General features: G+C 46.8%; 1 protein-coding gene across 11 annotated transcripts in view; it reads left to right on the top strand.

Annotated features, from left to right (window-relative positions):
- The window catches only part of AOPEP (aminopeptidase O (putative)), a 329,578-nt gene that overhangs the window by 270,003 nt on the left and 34,528 nt on the right, over positions 1 to 25,047 (top strand). The window contains exons 14-15 of one of the 11 annotated variants that reach the window (XM_059656429.1): positions 9,121 to 9,169; positions 9,765 to 15,463. The exons of 5 other annotated variants lie outside the window; for them this stretch is intronic. In XM_059656429.1, coding sequence (XP_059512412.1) covers positions 9,121 to 9,135 — 15 coding nt within the window. In that variant the 3' untranslated portion in view covers positions 9,136 to 9,169; positions 9,765 to 15,463. 5 more of the 11 variants (XR_009447568.1, XR_009447569.1, XM_059656420.1 and 2 more) reach the window with 5 other exon arrangements.

Here is a 25,047-nt window from a genome sequence, read left to right as displayed (position 1 = left end):
CCCTGTGAAATTTTTTTAAGTCGAGATGAAGGAATGATAAAAGGATGGGACCTAGGGGAATGAATCATGAGAAAACATTGCTGATGGATGTCATTTGTCCTTAGCGTTCTGGACTATTCTTACCTCTGTTGACAAAGACCAGCAGTTCAGCAGCAGGCTCACGTAAGTCAGGGACAGTGCGGGCCGGAGGAGGCTGCTGGAACACCTCCGTTTCTTCCCAGGAGGTTCCCTGCGTCTCCATGAGCAGGGAGGGACTGGCCGAGCGTGGTGGCTGACCCTGCGTATTGGCCTGATGAGTGCCATCTGCCCTGGCGTGCGGTTCTGTCCTCGGGCCTGGGTGTGGGGCTCACCATGCCCGTTGGCCTGCTTTTCTGACAGTAGGCCTCTGAGTTGGGGAAGAACGTTGGTAGGGAGAACAGTCTTATTGCTGCCATCTCAAAATAGAGGAAATACTCAAGGGCGGTGGTGGGAGAGAAGGAGATAAATATAGCATTTCTGTTTTCCTGCCTTCTACTCTTTTCCACAGCATTTCATTTCTCATGAATTTTTGTCCTACCAACTTCAACTCTAAGTAATTAAATACAGTTTCTATCAGGTTGGCCCCTCTTACCACTTACATACTTACTATAATTGTTTTCCTGTTCAGAAACTTTGTCCGGGGACCTATAACGTAATCCTAAAATGCTTGTCTTCTAGATGTGGCCCAAGGGCTGAGGCTTCCAGGGGGACCTCCTGTGAGGAGGGGGCAGGGCAGTATTGGTGTCCAGGCTGTGGATAGTCAGGAAACTCTGGAGACTGGCTTGTCCTTGCTCTTGTTTCTTCCATGTGCTGTTTCTCAGCAGGGCGATGCCCTACGCTTGCTGTCCCACCCCTCAGCCTTCCATGAATACTGTCAGCCCACAGCATTCAGACGTGGCCCCAGAGCCCGGTCTGTCTCGATGGCAGCAGTGCCGGCCGCCATCTAGTCCCTCTTCTTGCCCGGAAGGGGTGTGTCATGAGTCTGCAAAGCAAGCGGCCATGTTGGTTCTCAGGCCCTGTCCCACTGAGTGTGTGTACTTAGTAGGTGCTTGGTGAAAGTCGATTCATGTGATGACTGGAGGGGAAGGCGAATAGATCATCTTAGGGCATCATCCCGGTACACGGTGTGCCTGTTTACCCGATTGCGGTTTTTCATTATGCAGAATTAGGCAGTTGATATTGATTTTAACAAAAACTAACCTTGAGGTTTGGGAGGTAAGTGATTAGTATTAGAATTTCTTGAGTTTTCCATTTCCTGGTTGTTCGGAGCGCCCTTATGCTTAGGCTTGTGCCAGCCTGGGTTTGCCATCACAAAGGTCCTGTGTTTGTGGGGCGGGGGGCTCCACATTCCCAGGCCCCAGCCGGCCCGCTGGCAGCAGGCAGTAATACGTAAACTTCTCATGGCTACCGCTAATGGGGCCGTGACCGGCTTGAACTCTGTAATGAGGAAAGAGCAGATTTATTTGCACCCCCTGAGCGCCTTCCTCCCCCCACGCTCCTTTATTGTCTTTAAGAGGAAATTGAATAGCAGAATTCTGCATTCTCATGATGTTAATGGCCTGATGTCATCTTTCCACTCTGAAGTCAAGAAAGTGAGAGGGACGACCAAAACGCAGATGTTACCCGTGGTAGCTGCCCAGGGATTCAGTTGTTGGCTGTGTGTGTGTGTAACAGTTTGGAGTTGTGATTCACATACCCTAAAAAAGTGTATGTAATTCCCTGGTTTTTAGTAAACTTTCCAGGCTGTGCAGTTGAGAACGTCTGCATCATCCCACTGAGACCCCTGCTGCCCAGTAGCAGTCACTCCTCTCAGCCCAGGCAGCCAGCAGTCCACTTTCCGTTTCCGTAGAGTTGCCTTTTCTGGGCATTTCATATCAGTGGAATCATATATGTGGCCTCTGTGTTTGCCTCCTTCCACTTAGCAGCAGCAGTCCCTTCCTTTTTATTCCTGAATAGTGTTCCAGTGTGTGGCTGTACCACATGTTGTCTATCGGTTCCCCTGTTGATGGGCACCTGGGTGGTTTCCAGTTGGGACCGGAATGGATGGTGCTGCTGTAAAGACCCACAGTTTTTGCATTTCTCTTGGGTAGGCACCTGGGAGTCACACAGTCATTTTGTATGTAACTTTTCCAGGGGCTGCCAGATTGTTTTGCAGAATGGCTACGCTGTATTACACTCCCACCAGTTTCTCCACATCCTTACCACAGGCCATATTGAAGGAGTAACCTTAACCTTTGACTCTTGATGTTTTTATGAACCAAAGAAAGCTAGGAACTACTTTAAGGTTTTTGCAATTTTTCAAGCATTGTTAGCACACATTCACTAAACGTGCAGTCCTTGGCACCCTCCTGTCTCATCTCTAGGTTGTACCGCCAGGCGTGTGTGCCTTCCCTAGGTTAGCACCGTTCTGTTTTTTCTTGTAAACTTGATATAAAGCATGGAAGGTGTGTCTGTGTGAGAGAGAAATGTCAATTGTCTAAACATTCAATTAGTTTGAGAAGGGATTTTATTTTTTGGACTTTTTTTTTTAGTTTCCCTGTTATTCAAACCAACGGTTGTAAGTTTATATTTCTGACTATGCACATTGTTTGAATACAGAGTAGACACGCATGTCTATAGAACCACGTTCTGTGGTGCTTTAAACAGTTGAATTGGTACAGGTTCTCTTTAAGGCTCTTGCCAAGGGCCCGAGAAAGCTGCACGGGGAAGGGTCCTCACATCATTGGGCGTGGCAGGGGCCAAATGACGAAAGTTGTTCCTTAGTTTTGTTTATTCTAGGGTTTGCAGGTGTGTGTTATCTTGGCAGTGAATTTATCAAATAAATTTATTTTTCTAAATAAGTATAACCAGTGATAACCAAGCAGCCTGTGAAAATAGCCTTTTCTTTGTGGGTGAGGTGGCCCCTCGGGGGGTGAGCACTCACTGAAGGCCCGCTAGTCTTTTGAATTTGTGCTTGTCCAGAGTTCGTTTCAGCAGTGACCAGGACACCTTTCACCTCTCCAGAGGGAAGGGTGAGAGGGGCACCAAGTGACGGTCTGCGGGAGGGCGTTGTGGAGAAGATTTTCTTACGGCCTGGTGTCTGACCAGACAATCTCTCAGCAACACCATCTGCATGAGTTATTCTGGCCTCCACTGGCACTTTGTTCTGAGGGGACAGTTTGGTGTAAAGGACTGGTTCTCATGGGGCAGAACCACCGTCATGGGGTGACTTGGGGGTGCTCTGGCCTCCAGTGGACTGCGCCCGGGAACACCAGGCCTGCCCACACAGCACTGCCAGCATGGCCAGGGCTGTGCCACCCCCCTCAGCCGGATGCCTCCTGCAGAGTCACAGGTGAAAACTATTTGAGCTGAGAACCTAACTTTTATATGCACAGTTTTAATATTTACTGAACTTTCTAGGAATGCTACTGCCTGGTAAATGTGGGAAGATTGTACTTTGTTGAATTTTCCCAGGCATTGTTTGCCCTTTCAGAAAGTCTTGTCGTCGGTGGGGAAGCTTTTGGGTCTGACTGCAGGGTACACACACCTGCTGCAGTCTGTGCCAGCAGCTGTGTTCACAGGGACCCACCTCTCATTGTCTCCCAGGGGCTCAGGCCTGTAAGCACCGAGTCCATCCCAGTGCACTCTACCACCTTCCTTCTGGTCCCCCTCGAGGCGACAGAGGGGGTGCTGTGTTGGGGACCCCCTCCTGTTGTTGGTGCTGTGTGTGTTAGGGTATCTGAGAATTCCATTTCAAGGCAGTTTTAAAAGTGAGCCATTGGCTCCAGGTTACAACAGGCTTTTGGTCCATGTTGCTGAGAGACTAAACTCTTGTGAATGTGGAGGGAAGTGGAGAGGTGATGGGAGGCAGTGACAGCTCTCAGAGGATGCAGGGAGCAAAGCTGCCAGGTCATTGTTGGGAATGGGAGCTGTCTGTCATTGATCTGTGCTCGTTTTCTGTGAATTGATTCTCTAATGGGCTCTGTGGGTGGTATTCTGAGGACTCAGCAGCGCAGAATCCTCTGGTCACAGTGCACCCTCTCCCGGAAAAGCCGGGTTTCTGAGAAGAGGTGTGGCTGAGGGGTCTAGGGCAGAGACGAGAACGAAGAACCAAGCCGGCCTCTTGCTGACATTACCAAATTCCGTATGGGCGTTAGACGCAGACGTGAAATCATCTCACGCGTCTCAGTTTCCCGGGTCTTCGCCCTGATGTCTGTGTGCCCCTGGCAGAGCCCGTGTTTTCTCGGCAGGTAAAGTGAGTTGGGGCCCTCACATGTTGGTGCCTCCCTCCCTACGTGCCGCATCTCACCCTCCTGGGCTCTGCCTCCCTGCCATCCATTCATCACGCCAGGCCACCTGGTGCCTGCCAGTCACCCCTTCACCCGGGTTTGAGAGCTGGCCCTTTACCAGCTCCTCGCAGCTTTAGCACTGACTAACGGTGGTAGTTTTTCCAACAATGAGTGTTCTCCTGCTCTTCCAATTTGTTGCTGATATTTTAGACATTTCAGGGTTATAAGCACCTCTTTCCAGCAGCTCATCGGGGACACCGTGAGGAGGAGGACCATTGAGTCAGCCGCGTGGCGGAAGCTCCTGAGGCTGGAGTGCATTTATTTTGGTTTCATTTGTAACGACCACGTCCCCTGCTAATAGGAAAACTTGAGTTTCCGCCAGGCCTTGGCATATGCCTTTGAGAGTCTCCTGGTGAAGTCCGAGTGACACGCAGGGTGGCGCCAGTGGGCCCCGGGGGACTCCAGTTCCAGTTGGGCAGGTTGTTGAACTGGAGCGTGAACCGACTGCTGCAGCCCCGGTGTGGTCCCAGTTCTGCACAGAGGAATCAAGCTCTGTGTTCCTGGGTGGTACCTTTCCTGTGTTTTTATTTCAGTTCAGCTTATTTTGCCCCCAACGAGCCAAGAAAATTAGCATTTTTAATTTTTTCCCCCCAGAAAATAGAGGAAGGTATAAAGAAAATTGGAAACTACTGGTAATCTAGTTATCCAGAGAGCAACTTCCTCTTAATATTACAGTGTTTGTCCTTTGAGTCTTAGAGAAAACGATATTGAAAAGAAAGGGAGCCCTGGCCAGTGTGGCTCACTTGGTTGGAGCATCGCCCATGCGCCATAAGGTGGGTTTGATTCCTGGTCAAGGCACATACCCAGGTTGTGGGTGCCCCCCTCAGGGCATGTACGGGAGGCAACCCGTTTATGTTTTTCTCTCATATCAGCGTTTCTTACTCTCTTCCCTCCCCTTTCCCTCTCTAAAATCAATTAAAAGAAAAAAAGAAGAAGGGGAGTGTGTTTTATATTTGTGACTTCTACTTTGTGACTTCAAGGGTGGTTTATTTGGGCTACTTTTAATTTTTTAAAGCTAATTGAATTCAGTGATTTTGAAATTCTGCCTTTTTGGAAACATCTGTTCTGTGCCTTTTAGAAAAAATAACGAGTGAGGATGAGTGCTGGGTTTCAGCATTTAACTGCAGCTGTAGTCCTGGCTTTCCCGGGACCGTGTCCCTTCACCAAATCCCTTTGAAACCCACCCCATGTCCTGGAGGGAACTCGGTCGTGCAGACTACGATCTGATGTCCTGACTCCGTGGCAGGCTTGGGCGCTGAGAGCTTGTGGATTATAGGCACACCTCAGTTTGGTTCCGGAGCGTCGCAATAAAGCGAGTCATGGTCTTTTTGTTGGTGGAGGGTCATGCCTTCAATTTGTAAAAAACACACCCGTGAAGCCCATAAGACGAGGTGCGCCTGTACTCCTTTCACCTTCGGCTGTGTGTGACCCGAGTACTTTCCTGACATCATGGCAGGACGCGTGCGTGGAGCCACCGTGTGGAAATCACGGAAGATGTGCCTCTCTCTGTTCAGCAATTACCTGTGGCGGTTCCTGTTCTCCTCTAAGAGTGATGCTGGAATCGATACTCCCAACTTATTCCTAAGGAATATGCAGCTACACAGCCGTCTCCTGGGTTCTTGTTTTTATGAAAATGCAAGTGCTCTTGACTTCGAAGTAGCATAGTCAACCCTGGAAGGGGTGTAATGCTGATGCTTTGCCTCTTCTTTGGTATTTTTGTGTGATTGTCGGCCTGGCTGGCTTTTCTGACCGTCTTGCTTGCTCTCTGTGTTGAACAGCCTGGCGGTGAGGCTTGGCCCCAGGCCAGTGGAAGGGGTGGCGTTTGCAGTGCCCAGTCCATCCTGCGGTGGGCAGGCACACACGCCCTGCACACAGAATACGTTTCATGGTACAGATTTGGGTGAGGAGTATTAATTATTTTGGTAATTAGCCGATTTCTCTGCATTTACTTCAGTGAAATGCTCTTGCTCTTCATATATCTGCTCTTAGTTTAAAAAGCATGTCATCAAATGCAAGTGGGCGCCCTTCTCTCCCAGCATGCAGCAGCAGAACGTGCTCCCAGGATGCCAGAGTACGGTGTCCTGTAGGCCTCCACTTCCGTGTGGAGGGAAATGAGTCCCTCAGGGCAGTTTCGTATAGGAACCAATACCTGATTGAAAGCTCGCTATCCACCCAAGGCCAGGGGCACAGCTCTGAGCTGATGCTGGGCAGTGGCCAGCGGGCGGAGCAGGAGGTCAGAACTGCATGCCCTGGACCCCAAAGGGGGCCGTTGGGTGTCACTCCCACGAGGAGCCAAGCAGTTGCTGAGTGTACCTGTGCACCTCGATCCTGTTCTGGGCGAACCCGGAGGGCGGGAGGTGCAGACTTACTGAACGGTGGCTGGACCATGTCATTTTAGGCCTCGTGTGGAAATGTATCCCATTCAGACCCGGGAGTGCTGTCTGCTCCAGACACTACTGTCTGGCCCCAGCTATCTGGACAGTTTTCCTGTTTGTGGCCTGGGTGCCACAGCTGAGGGGCTTTGATGTTCTACGCCCCCCCCCCCCCCCCCCCTTAGAGCATGTGTTTTTGCTAAAGGCGTCTTTTTCCAGTGCTTCGGGGACATGAGTGGTTCCTTGGTCCCCTGTAGCTTTTTGCACCTGTGGTTTCTCTCATCCTGTTGTATTCACCGTAACATGGAAAGGAGCCTCATCCGAGGACACAGGGCCCGGGATATCACACTGCAGCATGGGGCCCAGAGCCCCTCCAGCGTGACTGGAAGTGGGCCTGGGAACACGCTTTGTCATGCGTGTATGAGAAAACCCACAGCCCTGCCTAACCGAGGCCAGCTGTCCACAGTGTGCCTTCCTTTCTGGGTCACCCCCCGGAGGTGCAGGTACACCCGGGGGCCCTCCTGGGGCGCAGGGTCCCTGCCGCCGCCCCAGGGCCTGTCCGTCCTCGCATGGCCCTTCAGAAGGCCTGTCCCTGCAGGACCAGAGTGGGCTCCCGTCCCCGGGAAGCAGGGCGGGCCCTGCAGCTCTGGTTTTAATACCTGCCTCTCAGGTCTGTTCTCAGGTAAGAAAGTGTCATTCAAAGGTGTTGATTCTGACGCAGAAGCCACAGGGTGAAATCACAGATGCTTTCTGTCTCCCAGGGGCCGTTGAAAGACGATGTTGGCCCTCACCTTGGTGTCCAGTGGCCGATGTTCTCCCAGCACACCCTCTGCTCGCAGCGTGCTCAAGGCCAGGGCTGCTTTAGGCACGCTGCAGCGGCACCAAGGCTGGCTGGCTACCATCAGGCACAGGCGTTGTTGAGTGTAAATGCACATTCACTGACGCGAGCCCGCGGACACATGCCTGGATCAAGTCCGGGCCGCTGCTTTGCGGTCGCTCCCACTCCGTGCCTGCGTGCTGCCCTGAGTCCCAGGGTCCCCGCGAGGCCGGGGATGTGTGCGAGCTTGTTTCCTCGGTCGTGCCGAGGGCTAGAACACTGGAGCTCCTTTTAGAAGGGCTGGTTTTAGGGTACCTGTGTGGCTTCCAAGGAGATTTCACCTGGAAAAAATGCAGTTGGAGGCACACCTGACATGGTTTGGGGGAAGGAGCCCGCAGCTTCAGCCAACACTGATAGCTAAGAATAGCCCACTGCCGCCTGCTAATCTCTGAGGCAGTCCTTTGCCGCCGAGCCACAGTTGGCACAATTGACGTACTTGCCTAGTGTGTCCTCATTTCACCTCACCTTTTGTTACCTCTGTTCCCCTTTCTGGTGCTAGTCTGTCCCCTGACCTGTCTGTCCAGGTGCCTCGTGCCCTCCTAGTGTCCAGCGTGTCTCTCCATTCTCTTCTCTGGTCCACCAGCCTCCCACATGGTGACCCCTTCCTCCCCGAGAGCCGCCTGGTCCAGCTCCCCTCCTTCCCCGCCCTAGTGCCCTTCTACCTCACTTTGCTTCCACAGGTGCCCTGCATGACAAACCAGCGGGAATAATGGGCCGGCCTGTGTGCCAGCCTCTCCCTCCGCCAGTGATTCTTGTGAGTCAGATTAATAAGAGGTACAGTTCCATAACTCAGTTTCCCCTTCTTGAAAATGAAATATTAGGTTAATTATATGACACTATAATTAACAATACATTTAATCCACTTAATATGCCTTTCACCAAAAATCATGTTGGGAAAATTTTGACACCTAGAAATATGAGGTTTACATTGAGTCCTTGACAAAATTTAGCGGATCACAATACTGGCTTTTTTTGTATTTGTTTTGTGACATTCCAGAAATTTTAATGGAGTATGAAATACATAATGAGTCGACATACAGAAACGGTAAAAATATTGTATAGCCAGAATTTGTGTGAGCAGTTCAACTTGGTATACTGCAAATAGAAATTTATAATATCAAATTGCATTATTCGCTTAACCCAGTGGACATTAACAGTTGTGTGTGCTGTGTGTCGGCTGTGCTGTGGGCTGCGTTAGTGCGGCGAAGCCACGGGAGGTGAGAGCGGCCGTCTGAAGGACGCTGAGGACAGGCCCTGCGTGGGCTTTGCCGGCCACTGGAAGCGTGAGTCCGAGCGCCGGCACTCCTGGTGCTTTGTCCACAGGGTTCACGTTTGAAGGCCAGGGACTTTTCAGTTATATCTGAAACATAATCATGTTCTTATTTTTTGCTCAAAGCCAAGATGTAGGCAGAGGTCATTTGAACTTTGTTCTTATTATATTTTGGATATCCTTGACAAAGGGAAATAGACCCAGACACCCATTAAAACATTCAACCCCCCCCCCCCATTTTCTCCTTCCTTAAAGAAATGGTCAGTTTGATAAAATAATGTCAGGATGCCAAAGGACAAAGCTGGTAAATGCTAAATGCACACTGAGTTCTCTGACACAGATCACCGAGATGAGAGCATTTGAGACAGCACGTGTCATTGGAGAATTATGAATGGGACAGAAATGGCATGAGGAGTGAGGATGAAATAGTTTAAGAGTAAAGGTAGCTGCACTTAAAACTCTACTTGGATACCTACCCTGTAGCCCTGGAGGCCTCGTTTGGCTCATCAGTTTTTCTGTGGGCTAAAGGCATTTGTGTGGAAAGGGTTGGAGCAGGCGTGCTTCTGTTTCTGACCATCTGAGGGCCTTTGCTTTGACATGAGCCACACCGAGATCAGCAGATGCTGTTTCCACCCCGTGACGCTGGCCACTGGAGAGTGGAGCTCGACGGGCAGGCCTTCCTGATTCTCTGCAGAGTCTGGGTCGCACTGATTGAGACAGTTCTGGTTTTGTTATGACCCTGGGAGAGAAGTGGGAAGGGACCCTACATAACTAGCATTTCATGTAATAATTTGGAAGAAAACCATTTTTAACAATAATCACACCCCAATTTTTTCCTAAAACTCGTCACTAATAATTGTCAAATTTGAAAAAATCTGCCCCTGTTGTGCATTCTGTAGGAGCAGTCAATAGCCAGAGCTAACAGTTTGGCTCCAGTGAGGACCGGTTGGAAGATCTGGAAGAGCTAAGTAGAAGTAAATCTCTAAGGAATTTCATCTGTAGGCGTGGTTTGCTGTTTCTGAAATGAATCCCTTTGACACCAGATTCACAGGATATATTTTTGAAGAAATTGCTGCAGTGCATATAGCATGTCTGTCAGTAAAGGCAGTCCCCCACCCCCGTCATTCTTCCAGAACCCGCCTCCCATGCGCTTTCAGCTGCTCCACACAGAAAATGGACGCGAGAGTAGTGACCCCGGACTCCACGGAGACGCGCCTGTGACATTGGAAGCACTGTTTTCTTGAATATAAAGATTGTGCAGATACCTATGTTTAAATCCCCAGATTTTGCTCTCTAGTGATGGAGATGTTTTTAAGACTTCCTTTATAAGGATGTACATGTGACCCTCTGTGAGCAAATTTCTCTAACTCTAAGCTTGAGGGCAGTTGGAATCTTCTAGTGACTTCGCTTTTTCAAGATCTTACCACTGACTCATATTGAAGATATGAAAATATTTTTATTGTGATGTTGTGATGCATGAAGATGGAATTTATCTGGTATTCCTATTTTCTTTGCTTATGAAAAAAAAATTCCTAAATTTTAAATAAATTTCTAAGAGTAGCTGATCCTTAAAATGACAAGAATCATAATGCAAGGTGGGTGGGGGAAGGTCTTTGTTCCCTTATAAAGGTGTTAAGTCTTTTTTTTTTTTTTTTTTATAAAAGCTTTCCTTATTTCCTAATTATCTTTAAATATATTAGCTATAAAGTAAAATATGAATTTACTTGCTTTTAAAAAACAAAAGTGTGGCATTGTATTATTTTCAGGAAATGACAGGATGGTGGGGAGTTTTTTAACTTGGGGGGATGCTAATATTGGTTCCGATGTTACCAGGTGTGGCCTAGGGAAGGATGGAGGAGAGCTGCTGCCATGAGCTCCATCTGACCTCCAGACCAGGCTGAGTCAGCAGGGGGAGGGGTTAGAGCCGGTGGCCTTGTTCTTCAGCCTGGCCACAAGCTCGCCTCGGCAGCCAGTGCTCTGAGCGTCGTTTCTGGCCCATTAGCGGTTATGGGTGCAGATGCTCACTGCAATTTGGCAGGCTATGCATTGTGAATGTGCCACTTGGAAAAGTGGAAACACCTATTAGACTTCCATTCGAAGCGGCGAGGCTGACGTTCCGTTGGAACACAGCAGATGCACGAGGTGTCTGCAGCCTGAGTGGGCATGGAAAGTGTAGATCCCATAGAGGCTTTTGAACTGTTTTACCCAGAAGGCCTCTGAGCATTGCTGGTAGTTTGGTTATGAGTAACTGTTTTAAGAAGTTTCTGGAATCGTATTTTTTAATCCATGTTTTAGCCTATATTGAGACTTTTTTAAAAAGTAATTTCCTTATCAACCTCTAGCCACTTTATCCTAAGAATTCTTTCTGAAGTCATCCTTTGTTTATTTTATCCAGAAAGCCAATTAGAGTTCATTGCTAGAAAATGATAGGCCGGACAAATAACCTTGAAAAATGTTTTTGTTCTTGGCCCCTAAAAGTCACTGTCTAAAGTATTGCCACATTTGGTTATACCAGATGTGCAGGGTTTTATTATTTGAGATTATGGTATAAAAATCACAGCATTTTGGATTCAGGTTTTGTTGAAGTTTAACTTGTATTTTCCCTGGAATATTTACGTTTCTCTTCCACGCTCACTTTGTGAAGGAAATAAGGCATAACATTTGCTCTGGGCAATCTCGGAGATTGCTGAAGGGCTGCCGAAGGAGCATCTTAGGACAGTAAATGGTTCAGTCCACTACACCAAAGAGGGAAGCCCGCAGCCGTCACCCCTCTCCGGCTGCTCTCTGCAAGCCTCCGACACTCTCGGAGAGAGGGACTCGCGTAGTCCTGAGAACTATGGCAACATTACAAGTGATTTATCTAAATAGTGTGGCCCATTGCCTGACAGAACAAGCTGATCGGTTCCTGAGGGCGGATCTGGGCCTGCTTTCTGATTGGCAGTGACCCTGACTGAGCCCCCATTGACAAAGTGTGCCAAGGAGTGAGGTGACATGGTGGGGAACGGTGACACCCCAGATCCATAGGAAGTACATGGGGCTCTTCAGATGGAAGTGTGTGGGAAATGGTCCCCTCCGTCCACCCTTTCACCCATGCTTCGTTGCAAAGCAAGTTCTTAGGACCGTATCACCCAAATCTAAAGCTGTATGTGCTGTCTTGACACAGGGGAAGGGATCTAAGTTTCCTGAAGAATCAAGTGCATTCAAGCAGGGTGAACAAACAACAACACTGATTTCTCTCCGGTTACACCAAAAGTGGTGGCATAACTATAGCAGATTCCTGGAAAGCTAGATACCAGCAACCTTGAATGATGGGGTAGACAGGAATGAACCCAGCCCGGAGTGTACTTGGGAAACTGTTTGCAGCAGCTGCACTTTAACAAGCATTAGGCTGTGAATTTTTCTGTGCTTTGGTTTCTAGTCAATTTGCGCAAATTTTAAATCTGAATATAAACACATACACATACTCCCCCCCCCAAAAAATGTATGAAATTATAGAAAATCTAATGCTATAATCCCTGTTTGCTATAACCCTTGGTAACCACAGCAAACAAATCCAGGCCACTACCTGGTTATGTAGAGATTCGGGTGACTAAACCTAGCCAATGAAGACAGAGCAGCCATAAATAACTCCTGTTGTTGCAAAATGATTAATATTTCCATACTGCAAGCAAATCATGGATACTCTGCCTCCATGTTCCCCTGCAGGAGAAGGGATCTCCTCATGGGGATGGTTTTTATTGTCAAGGGAGATTTCTCTTCTTGTCTTTTTTATTAGTTCTGCATTATGATCCTAAAAACTTGTAGATCTTATCACCAGCAGCAAGCTCTGTTCATGACTGAATACTAGCTGGTGCCCTGAATGCTGACTTCATTAGCCTCACCCAGCCATTCCTTTTGAGGGGGCAGGTGCCCATCAGGGCCTCCCCTGCCACCAGGGGGAGGTAACAGGAGCAGCTGGGCTTGAAGAGAACCTGTGGTGAATGTATTGACCAGGCAGGTTTCATAAGGTTTCCAGTAAACTCGGAACTAAGCGCTCTCGTTAGACCAGGCGCTGCTTGGCTTCAGGTGGGGAACTGGCCAGCTGTAGGGTTACAAGGGTTTTGTGGACCTGCTGGATGCATGCAAGTCGGATGCAGCACCTGTAGGTGTGTATTCAATGGCTTTACATTCTCAAAGGCATAATGGCAGAGAGGTTAGGAGGGGAGCAGACAGGCTATTTTATATGCTTTTGGAGCCTGCATCTTCAGCAGTGCGGATTAACACAGGTCCAAGTAAAAGAAATATTAAGACCGGTGAGAGAGGCTTTAAAGAACGGAATTTGTCCCACCTGGTGACGGCAGTGCTCAGGGCTCTCGGGGTGAGCGGCGCCCGGCTGCCACCGTTGTGCCTGCAGACAGGTCGCTCAGGTCTGGGCTGTAAACTCTCCTGCAGAGAGGAAGCCAGGCCTCCTTCCTCCGCACCTTTCTTCCTTTAATCAGGGGAGGTGACTGCAAGTTCTTCATTTTCACAGCACAAACACTAAATGACTTAAATTGCATTGGCAGGTTTAAGAATAATGTGTTCACAAATAATAAGTCAATAACAAATATACTGTGCTACTAAGAGAAACAGACTACAAACTACGTGTTTTTATATGGCTGTCTTCAGTGTTGGTCATTTGTGGCTTTGCTAAAAACTGGATCACGATTTTAAGTAAGTCCCATCCTACCAGCAAAACACAGTATTTTACTTAAGTAATACCTCTCTCTAAAGCTTTAGGGCAAGCTATACAAATAGAAACAAAGTATGCGTTTGTTGTTTTGTTTGTCTCTGCCATGGCATCTTGTTTGTTTATCCAGTCATTCATTTTTCATGGTATTAATTGTAAGAAATCCTTAAAATAGCACTTGTGTTATTTATTGTCAAGAACAAGGATCTGCGATGGCAGATTAAATAATACTGCTTACTCTTCAGCGTTCATAAAAGCAGTTTGGGGGATGTTGAGTTTTTTAGTTACTACATGATTGATAACCCCCCCCCCCACCCCCTCCACACACACACACAGAACTAAAGCATGTTAAAGATGCTGTTTTAACTTAATTTAATTCTGGGGATATAATAGCATTAGAAGCGTGTAGGAGGAGCTGGAAGAGGCGAGCACAGGCCTTGCTAGCCCTGCGCCATGCAGAGCCACAGGAGGCCACCACCTGGTCTGTCCTCGGCCCCAGAGGACCTCAGTGGGGGAGAGCGGGGCAGGGGCAGGTGGCTTTAGGTCACAGCTTCACCAGAGGCTTGCACCTACATTGACAGCAACAGTTGCCCATACGGAGTCAAACAGCCATAACTTTCCTGTCCTTTGTAAAATTTAATGCCCAGCCTCTTTATTCATTTTCTTTCCCGTTTTGGGATTGTATTACTACCAGGAGAGGTTTTCAGAGAACTAGAGACCAAGGAGGGCTGTATCTGATGGTGTTGCAATTCTGCTAATGAAACAGATGATCAAACACCAAGCCAGGTTTAGCTTTCAGCCTTTGACCGTTGTCTAAAGCCACATGATAAGCACCTTTTCTAGAGGAACAATGTGCAGGGCTGAACCCAGATGTGTTTCCTCGTGAGCTGCTTCCCCCTGCCTGAGACTCCGTGTTTCCCAGTCTCCCCCAGAACCTGTCTCCATCCCTGAGACACAGGGAGAGCGGGGAGCTGGGTCTTCTTCCCGCCCCTCTCCGCGAGTCTCTGAGATGAGGTGCCCCCTCCAGGTGCATGATCATGGAGGCAGAGTCACCCACCTCAGCATCCCTCTCTCTTTTTGTTTTTGTTATTCCTAAAATCTATTGCTTTTCAGAGAGTGGAAGGGAGGGAGAGACAAAGGGAAAGACACGTCTTCTCTGTGGCCTCCCGCACACACCCGGAGCCTGCAACCGAGGACCAGAATCAAATCCCAGGACCCTTCAATCCAAGGCTGACGCTCTATCCGCTGAGCCACACCGGCCAGGGCCTCAGCGACCCTCTCTTGCGGCGGACCCAGCTCTTCTCATCTTGGTTGAGCTCCGCAGACAGTAATGAGAATCAGGAGTATAAAAAACACTAAGTGTGAAATGATCGGAAAAATTTGTTTTTCTCACGTAAGACATGATAAAGAACGGCACGTCATTCCTCAGTGAAGAGTTTACCTGAAAAGATAAGGCTGGTTAATTGTTTCCCTTTGGAAAATAGAACAGTGTGAACTTTGGAAAGCATCATAAGGCAGTTCCATGAAAAAGTCAATACAGCACGAAAAAAAAAAAGTAATGGTGCTGATTGTTTGAACATGTGGGTTGCTTCAGCTTCGTATCCATTCCCTTCACCACTTAGACATCTGGTGAGGCTTCTCGACCCAGAGGCCCTGTGCCCGCCAGGAACTTGCCAGGTCTATGTGCGTGGGAGCTGTGGGGGCAAAGGCAGACCTTGTTAGAAGACTGATTTGTGCTAGAAAAATAGTAAGGGAAACTATTCAGAAATAAGATCGGCTTTTAAATCAATTATGCAAAATGTAAAATCTGATACAGCCAGATTCTAATGGCAGTGCTGTGTATGTAGAGTCCGTGTGTATATGTGTGTGTGCCTGTATGTGTGTGTGCCTGTATGTGTGTGTGTGTGTGTGTGTATGAGAGAGAGAGAGGGAGGGAGGAGGAGGGGGAAGGGAGATTGATTGATTATGTTTGGGGGGAGGGGGTGACACATGAAAACCTACAATAAACCAGGCTGTGATCTCACCATATGTGTTGAATTGAACACAACTCTTCTGCATTTAATGAAGACTTTAGCCTTTAGGGGTAAATAAAACATCACTAAACAGGGATGGCCTGAATATTTTTTACTGGCTGTAATAATTAAAGCCATGAAAAGGTGGTGGGGTTATGTTACTTATTAACTTGAATCGCTCTTAGATTTGATCAAGACGTGGTTGCCTATGGCGTTTCGTTTCATGCGTGTCCTTTGTTTCATTGACATGCTCTGCCCTGGCCTTTGTGGCTATAAAAGCCAGGCAGTGAGGAACCAGACCCAAAGGGGCTTTGGACCCCAGTCCAGCTTTCTGCTCACCCACCCTCCCCCAACAACAAACTTTCAGCCACTAGAACCGAGCCTGAAATCCCCTATGAAGCTTGTACTTGGGGGAAGGTGAACAGAGGGACCTGGAAGAAATCTTTCCCTCTTAGAAGGCAATTGATCAGAGTTCAGGTGTAGCTGAGAGCTTCCAAAGGATGTTTTTATTTTCCTCATAGGTTGAGCCAAACATTAAGAAGCATTGATGTTGATTATAAGAGGAGCTTGGAACCCGGATGTGTTGGTTTCCTATTGCTGCTATAACAGATTACCACAGATCCAGTGACTGAAAACAACACAGATTTGCTATCTTGCAGTGTCTGGATGTCAGATGTCCACACAGGCTCCCTGGGCTAAAGTCAAGGTGTGGGCAGGCCTTTGCTCCTTCCTGGAGGCTCTCGGGTAAAATCCTGTTCCCTGCCTCTGCCGGCTTTCAGAGGTCCCTGCATTCCTTGGCCCATGGCCCCTTCCCCCATCTTCAAAGCCAGCGGTCAGGCTGAGCCCGTCTCCAGCAGCTGTCTCTCTGGTTCTCTCTTCCCTTCCTGCCTTCTTCACTCATGAGGACCTTGTGATTGCCTTGGCTCATGCGGATAATCCATCTCCCCATCTCCAGGTCAGCTGATTAACAACCTTAACTTCCCTGAGTCATGTCACTTCATGTATTCATAGGTTCCAGGGATCAGGACATGGCCATTGCCATGCTTACCACACCAGAGAATGTGGTAATGTAAAATGTGGTGAATTGGGGAGTTCATAGGGTTACAGGGTAGTAGATAGAGGGTATGCTTTAGAAGTGGATTTTTATAACTTCTTGCAGTTTGTTATAACTACTGTCAGGAAAAATACATATATATGCACATGTACACACATATGCGCTGTTAATTACATTATAGAAAAAGTCATTTGTGTTTTTAGTTTAAATGGGGTTTCTATTTCGCTGTGATAGCTAATGTCAGCTACTGAATGTAAAGAAATTGTAAGTGTGATATGCAAAAAAATTATAGTGTTAGTTTGGGGGAAATTTGCATGTCTTTATTTAAAAGAATGATCCAGTTATAGTTTTATTGACTTAAAATTGTTTGAATTAATCATGCTTTGTCTTGTGAATTTTTTGTGCTATAATTTTTTCTTAACATTTAACTTCACAGAGGAACTTCTAATAAAAATGATCATCTATTTTTGACAGTATAAACATCCTTTTTGGTGCTCATATCAGTATAATTTTTACATAGTTTTAACCGTTGTGTACATGATCTTGTGTGCTAAGTGGCTTGACTTTTCTGTGACCTTTTTCCCCAGTTGTCTCATTTAAGGCTGGGTAGTGTGTGCCCCTGTTCTGCGTGGCAACATCCACTGAGATGGCAGACAGATGTGTGAAATTCTCTAGGAGAAAAGTACCACCTGTATTTGCATAAAGCAGAGCTACAGTGGTTAAGCTGTCAGCAGCTTCCTCGTAGGAAATGTCCCTGAAATAGAGATGACATTTACCTGTAATGGCTGTCTTTGCCTGTGAAATTAATGGTGTATGGCTTTTTAAAAAACTGTCTTATCTTTGAATTTCTCTTCAAAAGTTGACGCTATTTAAAATTTTTTTTCATCATCTAGTTGCTACAAATCAGTGCTAATGGGCACAAGATTGAGTCTTGGTTCTTGCTGCAAGTACATTAACTCAAAATTGGCTGTGCTGGGTACTTGGCAGTAGGGAGATTTTGAAAAAGGAATCCTAGGCCTACAAGGAGCTGAGACTTGAACATACCCAGTGGCATGCTAATAATTCTGTTATGTGGCAGAATAGAGCTGCTTACATGACAATGAATGAGGATAAAACCCAGAAAGCAAAAGTGGTTTCTAGAAGGGTTCTTGAAAAGTGGTGGTGGTGGTGGTGGTGGTGGTGGTGTGTGTGTGTGTGTTCGCGCGCGCAGGGGGGCGGGGGGGGGGGTGGTAGGATGTGCATTCCAGGCCGAGGGGCTGGTGTTAGCAGTTCATATCAGTTTGCAGAAACGTTTGTTGACTGGCTGAGGAGAGGATTGGAACTGGAGATGAGCATATTGAGCCACACACATTGGGGCATGCACATCACTGTTTAAGTGAGAGGACAGAGAAGGTCAGCGTTGTGCTGTAATGGAACTCACCTGGCCTGAAGGTGATGGACAGATGGGTTTAGTATCCAGGGCCTTGAACAAGGATACATTTGGTGGTTAGTTGGGTAGGGCCGGGGGTGCTCCTCGCCACACACAATTTTGCACAATAGCCTTTAAGGAGGGCGGCCATTGTAAATTCACATCTAGGAGCTGCGTGGGTGTTGGGACAGAAAGAGGGTCTTTAGACAGACAGAGCGCCGGGGGTGTTTCCTGACTCCCTTGAGAGCGGGTGGAGTTTTTGCTCCTGTGAGAATGGAGGTTGCAGAGCTTGTGCCAAGGTTACTAACTAGGTTGGTATCCAAGGCAGCATGAGACCGGGTTCCAGGTGACTCGTCAGACCTGCTGTTTGTGTTCTGAGGCTCAGATCATCTGCACCAAGCAAGACCCTAGCCCCAGGCGGTGCAGCGCGCGGTGCGAGAGGAGTGGGCCTCAGCAGCCTGGGCACTGCGGGCAGGGGCGGGGCGGGGCCCACACCCGCCTCTTTGATGGGTGCTCCTCATCCCGCCCCGCGGCCCCGCCCATCTTCCAGCTCCCTCCAGCTGCTGACCTTGCTGCGGGATGGGCGGACCCTGGGACCACGAAGCTGCCCTGGACATTGGTGCCACGGTGGACTTCAGCCAAGGCCTGGAGGCTGATGAAGGTGAGGGTCGGGGTGTGGAGGACGAACTGCGGCCGTGGGGCGCCAGGGCTGACAGGACCTGCTTGGTGAAAGCTTTCTTGTGTTAGGTTTCTCAGGCTTGTAGACAGGAGATGCCCTAAATCTCTCTCCTCCCCCGTCTTTCCTGCGGGGACCTACTGTGCCGCCCAATCCTGGTGGGTTCTGGTGGCTTGATGCTTTTGGTGAAGGGCATCTGCTTGTAATGTTGGGGTCCCCCCCCCCCCGCTCCCCGCCCTCGGCTTCGGAACCCGGGAGAAGTGCTCGCGTCAAAGGTTGCTGCACACACCGCAGCTCTCCCGGGCAAGCACTTATTTTTCAGTCCTGCTTCTCATTTGGGCTGTTCTTGCCTGCAGAAGAGAACGTGCTCCCGGGACAGATGTCAGTGTAGGTCTCCCCGTCATCAGACTTAGGTGACGGTGGTTGCGAGTGGGGAGCAAGGCGTGCAGAGTTGTCGGCAGCACCCAGCGGGCCCTGTGCCTTTGAAAAGCCTCGGGAAGGTGTCACCGCCGCGCTGCGCAGAGGAGAGGTGATGCGCAGGGGGCTCCCGCCCTGCGGGCCGGCGGAGGACTGCGCGCTAAAGCCAGGATACAGCTTCTTTCCAAAAATAACCAGTTTATGAGTAGGGCTGTTGATTTGACTTCCAAACGAGGAAATAAATGGCCATTATAAAAACGGCGTCAACAAATAGTATTGGATCAATGAGAAATGATAACTGCGATGTTGGTGAGAACTATTCTAAGTGGAGATACTCTCTGGACAGTATGTGGTTTCATCTTAATCTGCGGTCTCTATTTTCAGTTTAGAGCAAAATTGCAGATTTGACTACCAGCTTGATGGCGTTTTACTTTTAAAAGTAAATGCTAAAATAAGCGCCGAGATTGATACCAGCATGGGTGTTCCCGCCGTTAACTGTTTACTTTTACAAGAATATTTTGTAAAATGTTTTTATTTTTATGTCTCTCATTACAGAATATTCATTATGTTTATTATGATGTTTATTATCTGAAGGTAGATATGGATTTTTCAAACTGAAATATTCTTTTTTTAAAGTGATTTAAATGTTCTTATTCTAGTTAAATATACTGAATGATTTAAATGTTCTTATATATTTGGAAGCATGTATAAAGCTTATAAATGTTAAGGGACGTGTCTTGTACACAGAAATTGATTTAGCTAAGACTTTAAAGCCATGTAAAAGTTTATATTTTAACTCAGTGGGGAATTTTGGAAGGATAAGTTTTGGGGGAATATTATATTTTTCTCTCAAGGAGCTTTCTGCCTATGTTCTCGCTTGCTCATCAGGTTTATTTCATCTTTCAGAACAAGTTTTTGGGAATCTTTTCTATTTTTATTTATCAGGCACCTGTTTTTTTGTGTTGTTTTTTAATTTAAGCATTTTAAGAATGCCATCTCATTTTCAGGGCATTAAAGGTAAGCCAGGTAGACACATTAGCATTTGAAAATGTTTGCATTTGTTTTTAATTGATTCTTACTTTCTATTTGCTTTAACTTGAACTTAGTTGATTTTCATGTTTAAAAAAAAGATTAACTTTAAAAATGGTTACTACAGTGAAGCTAAATTGTGTTCAGATATTTGTCATTTAATATTTAGAGAAGTAAACTTAGCTGCTAAACAAAAATAGCATTTTGTAATAAAAATAAGGCACTACATGAATTTTCCATGAAGTGAATGAGTTAGGTTTTTTTTTTTTTTTTCATTTAAAAATGGAGTCATTTTAGAGCATGCCCTGGTAAATGCATGGAGTGGGATTGAAAACTATACTTCCCTGAAACTTTGAAAAAATTATAATCTGTTTTTGAAAAAAAAAAAAAAGTGAAAGGGGAAGATATATGAGTCATATAACCTATTTTATGCAACATTTTTGTAGTGGTTGTTTTTATTACTTTTCTACTCCATTTCATAGTTCATTGCCTATGTTTTTTTCCCTAAGTCTTTCTCATAAACTTCTAAGTTGTTCAATAATTCTTTTAATATGGATGCAGATTGCTTTAAAGATCAAACCAGTACTAGAAAATAAAGTATAAAAATGCTTTTTTTTGTTTGTTTTTGGTGTTTTGTTGGCTTTTTGTAAGCACATATTTGCATGTATAATTTTACTCATCCTGAAAATTCCACTCTACATTTACAACTTGAGCCCCGCTGACGTGGTTCAGTGGTTGAGGGTCAATTTATGAGCCAGGAAGGTTATGGTTCGATTCCCCGTCAGGGCATATGCCAGAGTTTCGGGCTTGATCCCCCAGTGTGGGGCATGCAGGAGGCAGCCGACCTATGATTCTCTCTATTCATTGATATTTCTCTCTCCCTCTCCCTTCCTCTCTGAAGTCAATTAAAAAAAAAAAACTTAAATGAAGAGTTTAATATTCAGAACTGTGAATGGAGTATTCTAGATTTTTAGGGAAAAACAGGCCTGATTATTTCCCTTTCTGAGGGTTCCTCTCACTTTTTCCCAATAAATAAATTTCCCCATAATCCTTGAAATAGTTATTCTAGTTGATTGTTGCAGTTTTGACTTTGTTGTTTGAATCTGGTGACCTTTATCTACTGGGATTGCTGTGAGGTTTGAAATAAGACTGGCCTCGGGTGTGTTGCTGGAATGTTCTGGTGGTTTCCGGTGAAGATGCCAGTCATTAGGCATGAAAGCTGCCCTTGCACCCAGAAAATGGAATTCTGGCATTTGGTGTTTTCCCCTTTGGGCCAACAAGTAGCCATTCAACTGATACTAGTGTGAACAATAGCAGCCTCCACCAGGACGAATTAAAAACGATGCAAATTCTGCATAATTTTACTGGAAAGATAGTAAAGGCTAAGTTTCCTGGGCAGTTTGCTTTTCTCTTACTCACAAAGTCTGTAAACTATAGAAGACAGCTCCCCCACATCTCTGCACACCTTGCTTATTTCCACCAGGTGATCCAGGAACATTTGTTCTGCAGGAGGGACCAAACTTTCAAGTTTAATATCTTTTTTTTGTTTTGTTTTTGGAGACAGTGGTTGTTTTTGTTTTGTTTTTGGTTAGTTGTAGCCATCATGGTCTGGCGTTTTTTGCACAGAAATGCTAATTTCCTTGTGAAGTGGCCTATAACCTTAGAGGTTAACCTTTTTTAAAAATTATAAGTGCAATGCGTAGTGAGAGAAAGTCTTCACGTTCTGTAAATTAGAGGAAAAATTGCTGCAGCGCTGATTGCCTTTGTTCTCAAAGCCGTTTGAATTGCAGGCGGTGTTGAGACTGGTTGGTACATTGTTTAACTGCTGAGACTAAAACTTCTAATTAGCGTCAGCGCTGGGGGAGCTGACTGGCGGGGGCCGGGTGTGGCTGGGAGGGGGCGCCGCGCGCGCCCGCGGTGGGAACCCGGCCCGAGGGCCCGCGCGGGGCGGGGCGGGGCGGGGCGGGGCCGGGAGGCCTCCGCGGGGATTGGCCGGGAGGGAGGGGGCGGGGCGCGGCGGCCGCGGGACCCTGCAGCTGGCGCCCGGGACGCCGCCGGAGGAGTCCGGGCCGGTCCGCGCGCCGGCGGGAGCCTCCGTAAGTAAGTCGCCTCCCTCCTTCCATCCCCCCCTCCCGCGCGGGCCGGCGCCGTCAGCCGGTGTTCGTGGGAGGACGGGGTGGTTTCCTCCCGGCGACCCGAGCCCCTGCTCGTTCTCCTCCGCAGCCCGTCTTCCCACGCCGGGAGCGGGGCCGCGGGACCGCCGGGCGGGCGCCCCGCTGCTGGTTCCGCTGGGTCGGGCGCGCAGTTGCTCGCAGCGCCGTGGCAGTCGGCACCCCCTCCCGTGGGGGTAGCGTTGGGTGGGAATGGCCGTTGTGGTTGCCCTGAAGTTTCTCTAAAAATCTACATCAGGAGAAGCGCGCTGCGGACGGGGGGTTGCCTGTGTTTTATGCTCCGGCACTCGTTACCAACGGGCGTCGGGATTGTGATGTTTGGGTGTGATGTTCACCAAGCCTTCGAGGAGAACAGAGCAGGTAGACGCGCCCTGATGCGCCCAGGAAAGCTCTTTGCAGGACACGCGCGGCAGGAAAAGAGGAACCGAGCCGGCGGCTTCCGGCCGAGCCGGCGGGGATGTGCAGGGTCTCTGTGGCTGGGTCTCCGCTCTGCGCTCGGTCCCCGTCGGTCCCTGCGCCGACCGGAGGGCCCGGTCTCGGCTCTCCATTCCTGGCAGGCGCTTGGATGGAGCCGTGGACCCACGCGGGACAGCTGACCAGGCGGTGAGAGGAGCTGCCTTTTAACCGGCTGTCGCAGAAGTTAGTCCGGGTTGCCCGGGGGGGGGGGGGGGGGGCAGCCTGTTCACTTTTTATTTCTGTCCCAACTGTTATTTAAGGTCTGAGTTGGGACCCTACACTGAAATCAGCAGGAAAGCGGTTCTCAACGTGTGAGGTTGTAATTCGTGATTTTCAAAACTGTGTCCACCTTTCCTTTTGGGGGATCCTGTGATTACTGGTTATTCCAGTTCAGTTGTTTTAAATAAACTTCACTTTGGGATAGAATATGTAGGTTATAATTGGTATGCAGTAACTTTGATATGTGAAAAACAAAGTAGAAATTCCATTAAAATGTGAAGAGTAAACATTTTATGAAAAGGTTTTTTAATTATATAAGAAAATTTTCTAAAAACCTATGTAAAAAAAAAGGTTGCAGTCCTACCTCTTTTTTTTTTAAATAAATTCCAAATTAATACAGATAAATTAAGCTGGAATACTGAGGGGAGAGAAAATTTGGTTTTCCATAGACTGATTATTTTCTATTAAGTTTAAAAACCAGAAAACTTAGAAATCCAGACGCTTTCCTGTAATTTCCAAAAGTTCTGTGTTGTTAAAACATACCAATAAAATCATACTGAATTTTTCTTACATGAGCACATTATACATACATAAAAGGTAGATATAAAATAATAGAAATGCTAAAACTTAACTACATTTTTATGACATTTCTTTAAGAATCCATTACAAATAACTAAATAAAATCTCAAATATTGGGATTTTAAATTGCTACTAGAAAAGACATCTTAGGGTTTAATCATGGTTGGACCAGCACCTGTGAAGACCTACTAGAATTTTAGATTCATGATTAGCAGTTTTCAGGATTTTTAGGCCCATGGCTAAAACATATTTGTTTCGTATTTTTGAAGACTTACTTCTGTTGAGTGACTTTCAAGTATTTGAATTCACTTGAGAAAATATTTCCATGGCAGCAAACAAGGCCGCATTTCAGATTTCCTGCTCCTCTATCAGCTTCATGCCGCTCCAGGGCCTTGAGTCCAAGGCGGAGTTCCCAGTAAAAGTAAGATGATAATGTCTGAACCCTCATTGCAGTAAAATGGACGTTTTGCCCTAAAAGAACATTTTTATAATACTATTTCAGCCTACCTGTTTAATTGGTAGTAGTTCCTATTATGATGGGAAGTACATTAACTTAGGAATTATTCAGCTGTTTGTACATAGCATGAAACTTTGGGGTAAACAAGCCTGACATCATTTCTGTCCATGTGGTCTCCTTGTTTCCCATCCACTTGTTTGTTTCACCTTCCCACATGCAGGTGTCCACCAGCCAGCCGCTGCTTTTTCTTGCAGAATGCTGGCTCACTAAAACTTCGATTCCCTTCAGATGAGCTGGTATTGAGATGGGAGAGAGAAAAGAAAAAGAAGTTAAAAATGAAGTAAATATTTCTTGAAAAGATGTGAAATTTGTTTTCTGCCTTTCTCCTGAAGTTTTAAGTCCATATCTTTTTCAAAAATACAAATTTCTGATCTTTAAATTAATCCTTTGCTCTATTCCTCATAAAACTTCAAAATTAATCCAGGATATAAAATGTCTGGACTAAAATCCAAAAGTGTACAGGATTTGAGTGAAGTTCGACTACTGTGCTTTATATACTTTTTATACATTTAAATCATTCTGTGAAAGAACACTGAGACGTTGGGTAGTAAGTTGTATAGTACTCTCAACACATTTTTATTACATAAAAACAGCTTCTTTGTTTTTCAGAAATAATTCAGTTAGTTTGACCCCTTACCCTCTCCCATCGCACTCCCTACAATTCCTCTTTAGTTGTGGTCAGTTGTAAGTATATTTAAGGATATATTTCTTTATCAACTTTATGACAGAAACCACAATAAGTTGTGGACATGTGGCTAAAATTTATGCTTAGTTTGGATTTGGTAGAAAATATGGAAAGAATATTAGAAAATAAAATCTGACCCAAAAGATACTTACATTGTTTTGACTGTGGGCCTATGACGAAGTAAGGGCAGGATCCAGGAGTATGGAATGTTAGTATTTTAGACTATAATAAACACACACGAGTTAAATTTG

Source organism: Myotis daubentonii, chromosome 11 (assembly GCF_963259705.1).
Source record: "Myotis daubentonii chromosome 11, mMyoDau2.1, whole genome shotgun sequence".
NCBI lineage: Eukaryota > Metazoa > Chordata > Mammalia > Chiroptera > Vespertilionidae > Myotis > Myotis daubentonii.
The sequence above is the reverse complement of the archived record's forward strand: the minus strand, read 5'-3'. Positions and strand labels throughout refer to the sequence as shown.